General features: G+C 42.3%; 1 protein-coding gene across 1 annotated transcript; it reads right to left on the bottom strand.

Annotated features, from left to right (window-relative positions):
* Nucleotides 1-496: 496 nt before the first annotated feature.
* Nucleotides 497-3,505, bottom strand: lhfpl5a (LHFPL tetraspan subfamily member 5a). The gene is made up of 3 exons (XM_062398294.1): nt 2,980-3,505; nt 1,134-1,370; nt 497-603 (listed from the first exon to the last, which is right to left on the bottom strand). The coding sequence occupies exons 1-3, from the start codon at nt 3,380-3,382 to the stop codon at nt 593-595; spliced, it is 651 nt and encodes a 216-aa protein (XP_062254278.1). The 5' UTR covers nt 3,383-3,505; the 3' UTR covers nt 497-592.
* Nucleotides 3,506-13,619: the final 10,114 nt, after the last annotated feature.

Consider the following 13,619-nt stretch of genomic DNA (forward strand, 5'->3'; position numbering starts at 1 on the left):
CTATTGAGATGTAAGTAACAGTTATATAATAACAGTTTATTTCAATTGTCAGCACCATCAGAATTACCAGGTTATTGCCTGGGAGAGAGGACATCAACATTAAGCAATAGTCATATTGTAAAACATTTTTTTTTTTTTTAAAGATGTGTTGAAACATGGTTATGGAAACATGTCCCGTCAAAATATGTGCTGTTTGTTAAGTCATTGAAAAATGATGCATGTTCAGATAAATGGTTATAAATAACAATAAGCATGTTCATTCTCACTTTTCAAATCAGTAAAGCCACCACATTCGAGTACTTATTCGATAGTGTGGAGAAGCTTTATATTTATAATTTATAACTTGAAGCTCCATTTACATATTCGCACATTGAATATGTGAAACATTTTTACCCTAAAAAGCCATAGACACAATGTTAAGCTGTGAGGCTGTAGCGAGAGGAGGCCGGTGACTGACCATGATTTTAAATGTCTGTTGACAAACTGTTGAGACAAAATTGACACGTATAGATTTTTTAAAAACGATCAAAGACTTTGAACACTTTTGAATCCCATGAGTCAGCAGTTTCTGTCTCATCGGTGGTCTCTGCGTCTATGCATTATCTGTGGTGGAGAGAAAAGATAAAGTGAAATCATCAGTTCACACAATGACAGAGTGAGCAGTGTTTTCAGCATGTACTGTGCACCTGCCTAAGTTACACCAATGTTAAAGGTTTTTGATGTCTCACAACAAACTGACCTTAATGAGAAGGATTCAATTAACACTCTTGACTAAATTCTAACACTATTTGAAACGTGTCTACAAAATAGACCTTGTTTTGTATAGACTTAACCCTAATAAAATAATATTCCCAGTGAGCCCTAAACTAAGACTGTTTATTCAGACTTCCATGATTCAGTACTTTCACTGAGGTCCTTAGAGGTTCAAGGCTGTTCAGCCCCTTTTCCTATGTCCCCTCGTAGTAAAGCAGTTAACTCTCACACCACCTTCTCTGAAACCTTAAACCATTCCACTCGCTAACTCCCTGGGGTCCAAATATTACCTTCCTCTTGCATCTTTGTCTAAAAATCCTCATCCGCCCTGTATCCTCCACCCTGCATGCATCTCCAGCCTCCCTTAGCCCGGTCCGTACCTTTCCCCTCCACCTGGAAGTCCTCGGGCAGCAGCTTGTCCTGCCTGTTGCCCAGGCTGAAGGCCAGGAAGGAGAGGACCAGCGAGTCCATGATGCTGATGATGGCCAGGATGTACGCCCAGCGCACCGTGCAGTTGCCCAAGGTGTATTTGTCGGTCCGCTGGCCACACATTCGCTTCACCGCCTCCGAGTCCCAGCCGTCAGGATAGATCATGCATCCAATCACCATGCATGTACCTGAGAGGGAGGGAGGCACGGGTTGGAAAAGGGTTTTGGTTTTGGTTAAAAATGTTACTTCCATCAACAGACATTCTTTTGAGTCTTTACTAGGTGTTGAATGAGTTTTATACACTAACATTCAAGGATTTAAATGAGGGAGACCTGCAGAAAATGTTTTATACATTTATCACCCCCAGCAACCCTCAAAGGACAAGTGGTATGGATGGATCATGACTGGGTGATGTGAATGGGAAATATCAGAAACAACTGTCTCCTCCTCCTGAGCTGAATCAACAAACAAGCCTCCAGAGAAGGTAAATGTATGCACTACACTAATTCAGCCACACACACACACACACACACCCACACAGGTGAGGTGTTGCTTAGCAACTCTAGAACATCTCAGTTGCAGAAAGAGGAATGTGTTCATCCATTATTGACTGTGTGTTTGTGTCGTATCACACACACACACACACACACTTTCACTTATCCTCAGTCACCCACTTAAAGTTATCGCACTCACTTTCTCAGCTTCTTCTCAGCTTACCAACGCTTTGGGAAGTTAAACGATGACACATCAGGATTCTGCTTTTGAACTGAACAGATACGTGAAGCAACATGTTCCAAGAAGAACTTCAACACCTCCCAAGGAAAGACACCCCTCAACGTCTGTACTTTAAATCTAAATCAAGCTCTGACAGAAGACATCAGACCTGAACTTCATCTGGCATTCCTGTAAGTTTTTTACATGTCCTCACTTTGCAAACGTGTCCTCAAGATCTAAAAGTGAAAGTTCCCCACACACACACACAGCAGGTGTAACAGCACTCCTCCAGGTTAAGCTCGTTATTTGTTAGAGGTTTGTTTCTCTTCCAACTACATCTGTTTACAACCTGCATCATGTTTCAGAATCAGGTTTCACTTCTGACTGTGAGCTCAAGGCAACAACTGAAACGCTGCTAGATAATCTACAGAAATACGGCTTCGGTTAATTGGCCTTTCTTTGATATCCTCTCAGTGCAGTACTGTCATACTTTCCATGCGTTTTTCAGTTCGGTGCAACTTCTTACTTCAACTTGACAACATTCCAGACGATGGGTTATAATAACTATTGTTCTTTCCACTCAACTTTTAACAGCTGTGGTCACTTTTACACCGTTTTTTTTGTTTACCATTTATTTAAGTAAAGATTTTAATATTAAAAAAAAAAATTATAACAAAAGTGCCATTTATACATATTTGCAAAGTCAAATATTTGTGTATTTCTTCTAACTAACGTGAATGAATTGTTTATCTTTGACTCCAACTAAAGTTTGTTTAAGCTCAACGTTTGTGGTGAAAAATAAATAACAAAAATACAACCTTCTGAGGTATGAAATAGTCTTCTGTTAGATTTGTAAGTATTCTCTTGATTGTTGTTCATGAACACACAAGATTGTGTGTTTTTACAATCTTGAATTAGAAATAAAAATGGTCTTTTTAAAATGCATTACATGGTGTTGATCATTTCATTTAAGAGGCCTCGATGTGTGACCTGTTTTTACGTGAGAATCATGGAAACTTTTGACAGCATATCTATCTTATAACACTGTGTATGTACAGAGTGTGCTGAGGCTGTGCCGCTCACTGGAGGCCAGCTGCATCCAGGCGCAGATCTTGTACACGCTGCCCGCGTTGCAGAAGAAGAAGAGGCTGAAGCAGACGATGCTGCCCACCACCAGCAGCATGGAGATGCCCACGAAGAACATGGCCGTCTTGAAGGCGCCGGACGGGATGGAGCCGAAGTCCAGCGCGCTCCCTTTGCACGTGAGCTCCGAGGTGAGCGCGTTCCCGATGCAGTAGTGGAAGAGGCCGAAGTACCCGGCCTGCGGCGTGTTCACGCTGTCCCCGATCCAGTACGGCTGGATGAACACCACCACGGTGATGACGGCGAAGGTGATGGTGAACACCGTCCACAGCACGCCCATGGCGCGCGAGTTACGCACGTAGTTGGTGTGGTAGATCTTGGCGGCCTCCACTGCAGGAAGCATCGTGCGTAAAGAGGCGGGATCCACCTGGATGGAGTCAACCCTCTTTACTTTCCCCTTGTGTTGTTACACGTGTTACAGGGATGGATCCTGTTGGACGAAGTCTCTCCAAATGGATCCAGTGTGTTGCAGAGGGTTCCGTGTGTGGATGTGTCTCCTCTGTGTCTCCTCTGTGTCCGCTGAGTGTCTCATCTGTGTCCGCTGAATGTCTCCTCTCCGGGGGAGTACAGAGATGATGAATGATTAATGGTTAAAGGATCTGAAGAGTAGAGTGACACAGGATGGGGCCGGAGCAGATGGCAACCCAGTCTACTCCACTCTCACTTTTAATTGCATAAGTTACTCCATCACTTTCTTTTTTTATATTGTGATTCAGATCAAATGCGCAGTACATTACTGATGGTAGAGGGCAGAGGCGGCTCCTGGGCGGTTGCCTAAGGTCGCACAATTGCCGAGAGGGCGGCACAAGAGACCGATTTATCATGACGTGACACATGCAATGTAAAACAAAGCAATAACGCGGCTACAGGCTTGCGTAGGTCAGTAACCTGTGAAGACCAGCATCATTAACCCCTGAACCAGCGCGGAGATTTGCGCTCGCTGGGCCACAGGGATGAGCCAGCCCCACGCCACTACGCTGCCATGGGTGAAACCAGGACACCAGTGGTCACAGGACCTGGGTCAGGCTATTTAATTTAATTTTTACTAAATTTAATTTTTCTAAATTAAATTAAATATAAAAGAAATTAAATTTAATTAAATTAATCAAAAAAAACTGTGTGCGCACATCCTGCGCAGTGCCGAGCTGCGCATATCCTGCGCAGAAGCCCGTTGCGCAGGATAATAATATATTTATTAATAATAGGTGATTGAAATCCTGCTGATTTCAAGAGTTCAGTATATTGCCAGCATGAAGATGGATGTTGGGGTTTGAACCCAGGACTATCTTGTTGAAGAATGTTGACTTTACCGACTAGGCCACACCACCTGATAATTCGTTAAAGTAACTAAGCGCTCTAAGTAGATGCACAAATTATTGAAAATATTTTCTACTTTGCTACAACATTGACAGCCTTATTTAAAAGTTACTTTTATATTTTTTGATTTTAGATACTGGGTGATTTAACATGCTTTAAAAAAGTATTGTTAGAGAATAACCCAGTAGTTTCTCTGCATCTGCTTGTTTCCATGTGATGTCCGGAGGCTGCCCCCTGCTGGCTGCTGGGTTCCTCTGCTGCCCTTGCTTGGTTGGTTCAGCTTGTGATTAACTAAAGTTGTCCATAAAAGTCTTTATTATCCTTTAAGGGCAATTTGATGTACAACCAGCAACCAGTGCACGACAAAAATACACCAATATATACAATGTAAATAAAACACAATATGAAAACCCTATAGACTAAGTAGCAGGGGGAAATGAGCTTTCAATAAATGAATTGATAAGTCGACCAACAGAAAATTACCCGTCAACTATTTAGATATTCTAGAAACATTTCATTCAACTTTTAATTTCCTGTTGTGTTTCTAAGTATTATTAATGTTGGTGACATTTCCTTGATAAATGGGTGGAGGTTTTATTACCTCTGCTAAGGAGGTTATGTTTTCAGCTCTTATTTGTCAGTCAACATGTTTATGTAATAAACTACTGGACCAATAACCACACAACTTGTTAGAAGGAAGCTGCAAGGATCAGAGATGAACCTATACGGCTCTGTTGATCTCTACTGAGTGCCAGTCTGGTGAATAATTTGGAATCTTCTCTCAAAAAACATTTCCCCCCCCCCCACAGGGTTTGAAGAGTGAAGCTAATGAGGTGTTTTATAAAGATGTGATCGAAAATGTCAGACCAAGTGAATCCACTTTATTTCAGCATGAACAGAAAAAAAAGAAGAGAGTTTCATTTCACCGTTAGCAGCACATCAACCTATTGGATTTTCCCTCTCATATGATGACGGTTACTCTTTCTCTTCAGTTACTGATAAAGCTCTGTTCAGTTAGACACACAAAGGGATATAAGAACTGGGGTTAATGAAAATGCAGGAGAATTCAAAACCAACACAAATTAGTCCTCCCCACGTTAGAGGTTTTACTCAACCTGCGTCCCTGAACTTCAAGTATGTGTCCCTTCTGTATTTCCAAAAACACTTTTAGCATTTTGAAACAAAACACTGGCATGAAAATGAATTAAACATGGACACTACAGGGGTTTATCAGGTAGTCCATGCCCATCATACTATATTGCCATCTTTCTGCAGCACTGAATGAAAGAATACTGCATTGTCACATGCAGTATGCGTTGAGAGCACAGCATCCTGGTTTAAATGTTACAATCAACACATCTCCTTTGGTACTCTGTGTGCAACAAGCATACTGTGTCAGGGTGAAACATTTAAATTAATTACACTGCATACAGTACTAGCGACACAAAAGTTTTGTACTAACAGGAGAAAACTTCCTTCAAAGTCGTACACAATACAATATGGATTATGGGTACACAGTTGTAGTGATGGTTGATACTTGTGTAATCAAAACAAATGAGCTGTTAAAAGACCTAGTACATAAGGTCTTTTACCTACCTCGTACATAAATAACCGTCAAGTAGATAAACTACAGGTCTATTAGAAGAATTTAGAAAAAACATACAAGAGGATTTCCTTCTCTAACAGAGAAACTGTCTCTGTTTACACCTTAATCCTATTATAGCTTAAAAACCCAAAGCAAAGAATTACATCATTTCAACATGCATCAGTAGACATTCAATTATCTGAAACAGTTTTAATAAAACATGCACATGTCAAAGTGTAGGTGTGCTTTGTCTTGAAAAACAGCTTCGGATTCCTATCACTTGAGCACATGTACCAACTGTAGGCAAGCCAGCATCTAACATCCTCCTGGATGGCTCCCTGTGTGAACAGTCAGGCGGCGGCTCGCACATAACTTGCGCTTCCAAGTTCCTTCTCAGGTGTGTCCCTGACGTACACGCTGCGGTGATAGACTGCGGTTGGAGTCAAAGATTAATCAACAAAAGATTAAATTATCAGGTGCACAATTCAGAAAGCACCGCAAAGTAGAGGAGGAGAAGAAAGAACAACATAGAGGTAAGAATCACCCCGATTGTGGACTCATTAATATTTATTTTTTGTCGAAATGGCATGCTCCGGCCCCCCCCTTATCAGAGTAACTGACCTGCAAGTTGTGCTCTTAAACACTAGATGGCGCTACAGAGCTGCACTCCATCATCTCGGCGGCATTCACACCACTGGTTCCTCACTTTGCGTGAAATCACTCAAGCTATTTAAGTCTGTTCTTATGTTTTTTTTGTAACACATTCTTTCATACAGTGACATTTTTTTTTAAACAATTACACGTACCTCTCCATCCATGTTATACACTGTCTTCTCTAATGACGGTTGTCAATATCTGTATTTTGTTGATGTGTTCTGCTGAACGGTTTATTGCACTTCTGTCTGTCCTGGGATCAGGGTCCTCGTGACTCTCCCTGGGTTCTTTGGGTTTTTCCCCAGTTTAAAGTTGTCTCTGCTAGTTTTTCCTCACCCTATAGAGTCGAGGGTTAAGAACAGATGACGTCACACCTTGTACAGATTGTTAAACCCTGTGAGCCAATCTGGGATTTGTGAATATGGGATACAAAAATAAAATCGGATCTGATTATAAATCCGAAGAAACCTGGCAGGATTTAAATCGACTACCTCCACTGACAGGACAGATGTTTTATTGACATCATTTAGTGGAATACCAACGTTTTAAATTATACTGAACATTTATATTAAACTAAATTTGGTTTGATACATCGGATATGATCAAATCTAGGCTAATGCTAGCAGTTGGCAGTCTTTGAAGCGTTCAGAGGCAGCGTAATGTTGGGTGGACTATTCAACACTACACAAAATGTTTTAACTACAAAATGTTATTACACATTCACAGACTTTCTACATTGAATAACTAATTTGATTCTTGACACCTTAACGGTTAACAATCTTCATCCCTTTACATTTTTTCCTAACTCAACTGCTTTTTCATTCCAACTCCAGGCAGCACCACAGTTGAACTGCAGCTCCCCCACAATCTCTTCACAAACCTGTCTCGGTTAAACAACATTTAATGTTTTGACAAAAAGTCATGTGTATGTTGCTCTTTTACAGTCTTGTGTGGCTTGTAATGCATTTCTACCACAAATCGGAAATTGTCCAATGATCTAGTATCCTTCATCATACCAGTGTTTCTCTGTGCCTGGTCCGTGCTTTTGATCTCTGCTCTGTGCCACATTCTGCTGTGCTGTAACAGCACATGCATGTATTGACTTTCAGAGACCTTATGCTGACATATGGCCTCTTGTTAGCGTTCACATGCTAATAAACCAGCACCTACCTGCACAGAAGACCTGACTGAATGACTTTTTTGTGCCTGAGTTTTGACCTAGAATCCGATTCTGTGATGTTGGCTCTTTCCTCAGTTCAAGTTAATATTCATTACTGCTGATCCTTGAGTGAGACTTGGATCAGAGGGTTGATATATAGATCTGCAGTGGTTTGTGTGTGTATGTTTACATGTGTCTTTGTGTGATTGAGTGTGGCCACAAGCGTGTCGATGCACTTAGCTTTATTAAGTGATACTGGCCCAGAGTGAGAGGGAGGCTCTTTATAATCAAGTTATCTGGGAGTGGCAATCCAATTTTCAAACGCAGAATTGAGTGAGATTTGTGTGTGTGTGTGGCTGTTTTTTTTTATGTGCACATGCCTGCATCTGCTCTGTGAATACATAATATGATCTATCATGTTAGCCAAAGCTCTCTTGGTACCAAACAGTAAATCATTAGCAAAACACCTCACTGACGTGGAATTATTTTCATAGAGTAGATATCGTAGAGAAAGAATATATTTTCCTAGAAAGATACAGAAGCTGTAACCTATTGAAATAACCAATCTATAAAAGACCAGTCCTAGTAAAAGTGATCTAAATAGCACTTACTGCTTCAAGGGGAAAGTCAGACGATGCTCCTTATCTTAGATTGTGCATAAGGTTTTTTGTGCGTGTGTGTGTGTGTTTGTGTATCTAACCCGTTATACCCTCTTTAGGCCAAGCCTCAAAGAGCACAAAGAGGCTTTTCTGCCGTTTCAGCATCTCTTCCTGTCTGCCTCCTTCAGAGTGCCGTTACCATAGAAACAAGGCGCTGGCTGCCCTTGGTGAGAAGAGAGGGAAGGTGACTGGGTAAGATCACACAAATACAAATTAGGTACTTACACTCATTTAATGACCCAGCACTACTGTGGTGGGTGAGTCAAACTAGCTGGTAATCTTAATTTCATGAACCACTTCAATCCCAGCTGCATCTATTTCAGGAAGTGGGATTCACCCTGAAAACCGAACTTTTACTTGTACCAATGTGCATTGTGACAAACATCCTCATTCACATGGGTTCAATGGGTTGTGTGCTCCAACCTGGTTCACTTGACATGAGCACTGGACTGATGCCAAGCTTTTCAGTTACGTGTGAATACACAAGTGTTATATTTAAAACATAATACCATGTGACTGCTCTCTGGGGCGGCAGGAGGGTCAGCCACTGTCCACAGGGGACGGTCGGTGGTTCGATCCCCAGCTCCTCCAGTATGCAGTGTCCTAGCAGATACTGAACCTAAAATTGCAGCTCTGTCAAGTATGAATGGTGGGTTAATGGGTGAATGCAACGTGTACTTTCAAGTACTTTGAATGCTCAATAAGACTGGAAAAGAACTTTATAAATACATTCTATTGACCGTTTACTTTGTTTTCTTCTGAGCCCCCCGTAGAGAAGTCAGGGCAGCTTGTTCCTGAAACTGTGGGGAGGTTTCTACCTCCTCTTTTGTCAGCTGACACAGATGGACTCTATTAGTCTTTTGTGAATGTGTGTGTGTGTGTGTGTGTGTGTAAGTAAGTAAGTAAAAGCATGCAATGGGCTGGGGGCAGAGGGCTAGGTAACAACCAGTCCTTGTCCATTTCTCTCTCTCTCTCTCTCTCTATTTTTTCTTTCTTTCTCTCTCTCTCTCTCTCTCTCTCTCTCTCTCTCTCTCTCTCTCTCTCTCTCTCTCTCTCTCTCTCTCTCACACACACACTACCTCCCTGAAACAGCCCTGAGGCTGCAGCAGTCACTATGAGCCAGCCTCCAGCCCAGCCACCGCCCGGTCACTGCCCAGCAGGAAGCATCAGAGCCTGGGTGAAGATGTGACAAAAATGTGGGTCAGCATTTTGCCCTGGGATGGAAGCTGGAGTGTAGGTCTGCTGTAGAAGGGCTCATGTTCATGACACGTTACTGATCACTCAGGACCGTTATATTCCTCAATGACGAGTGATCTGTGAGTAACTACACACAGTGTTTGATCAGTACTTCCCCCAGACGTACATTCAGCCTTAGAGCGCAGCACACTTCTTTCTCTCATCAAATCACAGTGAGACCTGAGAGATACATTGATATAAGATCATCTAACACTATCAGACATGTTGTCAGTTTGTTGTTGTAATACAGTTAAACACTTTTTAAAGGAGAAGATTGCCAATGGGGGAACAACTGCATGTGGAAAAGTTGTATAAAACCTTTCTCGGTACCAGCGTAGATAATTCTGATACACTTCCTCAAAGTGACATCACATGAGGCCTGCACAAAAACCTGTAGCATTCAACCAAGGTTTCTTTTCCAGGGGCTATTTTTTGGTTTGACCCTCTGGTTGCCGGGTAACCTCACAGAGAGGGTTGAATGTTCGTTAGAGAGCGTTAGAGTTGCTGATATGTTGATATATTCTTTTGTTTATCCTTCAGACAGTGTCACATAAGCTTTTTTCAAAACTTTGAATGCATGAAAGCCTCATTATGAATAATGCGAACTGTCCATTCTCTTTACTGCTAAAGGGTCGCACAAGGGACTGCAGCATGTCAGCATGTGACATTGGGCAAGAGGTGTGCAAACTCAAAAAAATGGTGTTCAAACCAAGAACATTCTTGCTGTGAGACAACAGGGCTAACCATTTTACCACCATGCCGTCCCGAACCGCCACCGTGGTGTCAATATCAATATGTAATTTCCTAATGTCACTCAGCCTACAGTGAGAGCTCTGCAGGGCTGAGGGGACCAAGCCCTCTGTATGTGTCTCTCTGTGTGTGTGTGTGTGTGTGTGTGTGTGTGTGTGTGTGTGGGGGGGGGGGGGGGGTCCACTCCTTCCAAGACGTGGTGAAAACCTGCTCGGCTGAATGTCACCGCAGCTGACACACGTAAATCCCATGCACAGCTCCTCTGTCACATGCAAAAACACACCATCAAACATCCATGCACACGTATCGGATCCAGTCACGTTACATTCTCATTGTGAGGGAAATGGAAGCAAAATTAAACGTGACGCAACTGCGGCTGATTCAACTGTTCGACTTCTATCATTCCCTGGCCGTGCTCCTCTCCCTCTGGCAGCAAGTGAGACGTCAAATGGTGGGCTTGCATAATCGTGGCCAATTCAAACAGTTTTGCTACGGTGAAGAACGGAGGATTAGTTTACGGCGCTTCAAAGCCAAATATAGCTGGAAAAAACGCATGTGAGGGATTAGAGACACATCAAAGAATAAGGATGGAGAATACATTATTGGATGCAGCTTCATCTCCCCATCTCACACGCTCCGACTCACTTCTCCTCCTTCTCCACTGAAGGAGGCAACGTGATGCCTAGGATGGAGCAGTGAAATAGAACATTGGACTTCATTGATGTAAAATGCATCTTTTGTTTTTTGCTTAATTTTCACAAGGCTGATAGGGGGCTTATACACGTTATCCAACAGCCTATATAGTTTATTATGTGATTGGCAGTGGGTGATGTTTGGTTTTAACAATTTTCTGTATTCATTACTAGATTTTCCATCAGTGTGGCAAGAAAATTATTGCAGCAAAGGATCATGAGCACATGTTGCAGAAATAAGGACCATTATGAAATAGCTTTATGTGCAGTTAAGTGTGTTTGTGTGTACGTGTTAATTGTTGTCATCTTTTAGGATCTTTTCCAGCAAAAACCCTGACCTTATGAGAACCAGTCGACCTGATGAGGACCCATGCCTGGTCCTAATGAGGCAAAACATCATTTCTGAGTTCCTGGTCGAGGTTAGAGGTCAGACATGAGTTGAGGTTAGGTTAAGGTTAGAGTTAGGTATAAGGTGGTCATGGTTGAGGCTGGGGATAAGGTTTCGGTAAAGCTCGTCACAATGAATGGAAGACAACACAAAGTCCTGACAATGATATATGCGGAAAACTGTGTGTGTGTGCGTGTGTGTGTGTGTTTTGCGTGTGTGTTTTGCTGGAAGAGGTGTCAAAGTCCCTTACAGCCAGAACCTGCAGTTGGGGTGCTGTTATTGTCAATGTGTGGCCCCAAATAAAGGGATTCTACTACAGTTTGCCAACTGCAATATATGAATATCTGCAGGATTTTGTACCCCACACAGTGTGGTTATGAAATAAGCTTTTACATGATGAAGTGCTGAGGGAAAAAGGTGGGAGGCAGGGGCGCGAATCAGCTTTGGAAAACTGTAAACATACCTGAAGAGGAATGAAATGTTCTAAACACATGCTCAGAAACAGCCTCATTATGCAACGGTTCATGTGACACGGCCTGAGAAGTTTGCCAGACAAAAAATAAATCCAGTGTTTGATTTGTGTGTGTGCCGCTGTTGTTTGTGCATGTGTCAGTACCCGGTGGCTGTTTCCCAGCAGATCTGGGAGGATTTCAGCTTTATCCTCATAACTGAACCATAATCTTTTGTGGAATCCAGCCCTGATCCCAGGGAACGTCGGCCCTGCAGCACTAACATCGCCACCTGGTCCTCGGGTCACGGACACAAGCACGTACACAAGCATGTACGCATGCACACAATCAGCGCCCTGATTTTATGACAATAACTTATAGAATATGTATTTAAAAACCAAACAAAAATTATAAAATAATCTCAGGATTTAAAGCAAAAAATGTGCATATATGATGTCTGTGCTTTTATGAGTGTGAGCGTCTGAGCAATAGCAATCACATGAGGAGTGAAACAAGTAAAACTGTAATAGCAAATACATTAAATGGTCTTTTTATCATCTTGTGTCACACTTTTTTTTATAAACTGAGGAAAAGTCAATGTGAAAATTGATTTAGAGGTGAAATAATTTTCATTACAAACCCAATTGATCTCATGTCTTTTCTCCGTAGTCGCTATGATGTCAAGAAGCTTTTATCTTGACATTTTCAGTCACCACGTGTTGGATGTTTGGTCTGATAGTGTTCGTTCAATATTATTGTTTTTTTAGATCAAAAACACTTCTGATTTATCCGCTGAAAGAAAATCATGTCTCTTATTAAATGTCTGTCCGTCTGTATAAACTGTCTGTCGCAGCTGTTGTCTTCTTTGAATTCCCACCATACATTCTCATAGATGAGGTTTGTTGGTTTACTGTTGTGAATAAGTGCACACACACACACACACACACACACGCTCAGAGTCATAAGCTCTGGGTTTAGAATTTGTGCAACCATTGGCAGACTGTGTTTGGTAACATGAAGTGATTGTTGTCGGTGACTTTGCTGGAGCATATTTTCTGTGTCCAGACAGAAACCTGTTTGTTAAATCTACACGGAAGAAAGTGAGGGCTTCTATATGTTCAGTCTCATTATTCACTCACTCATCGTCATCCGCTTATCCGGGGTCGGGTCGCGGGGGGAGCAGCTCAAGCAGGGGGCCCCAGACTTCCCTTTCCCGGGCCACATTGACCAGCTCTGACGGGGGGATCCCGAGGCGTTCCCAGGCCAGTGTTGAGATATAATCTCTCCACCTAGTCCTGGGTCTTCCCCGAGGTCATCCTTACCAGATGCCCGAAACCATCTGGTTACACCACTGCAGCCAGCCTGGTGGCTGGCTGCAGTGTAGGCAATAAAACCCACCTCCTCCATGTTAGTAGATGGGACATGGACAAAATTATTAATTCAAAGGGTACACATAAAAGTTTTTCTCATAAAGAGTTTCTTATCGCTCTGATGTATGTTCATGTGTTCATGTCTTTGGTAAGTTTAAAAACAGGGTGAAATGTTTATAGGTTGGTGGAGAGCATGTATCGGCTCTATCCGTTGATCATTACCTCAAGAATTCTGGCTCCAAATGTGCAAAACGCCAGTGTTGGTATCAGTCCGACCTGTCCTCCATCTTTGTGATCTGGAGTTCACTGAACTTTGTTTGA

This window comes from Platichthys flesus, chromosome 2 (genome assembly GCF_949316205.1).
Source record: "Platichthys flesus chromosome 2, fPlaFle2.1, whole genome shotgun sequence".
Taxonomy (NCBI): domain Eukaryota; kingdom Metazoa; phylum Chordata; class Actinopteri; order Pleuronectiformes; family Pleuronectidae; genus Platichthys; species Platichthys flesus.

What these genes read in the sequence shown, in the direction of transcription:
- lhfpl5a (XM_062398294.1), bottom strand. Translation starts at nt 3,382, where the DNA reads ATGCTTCCTGCAGTGGAGGCCGCCAAGATCTACCACACCAACTACGTG. An exon ending in CTGGATGCAGCTGGCCTCCA is followed by an intron (nt 1,371 to 2,979) that starts GTGAGCGGCACA and finishes CCTCCCTCTCAG; the next exon opens with GTACATGCATGGTGATTGGA.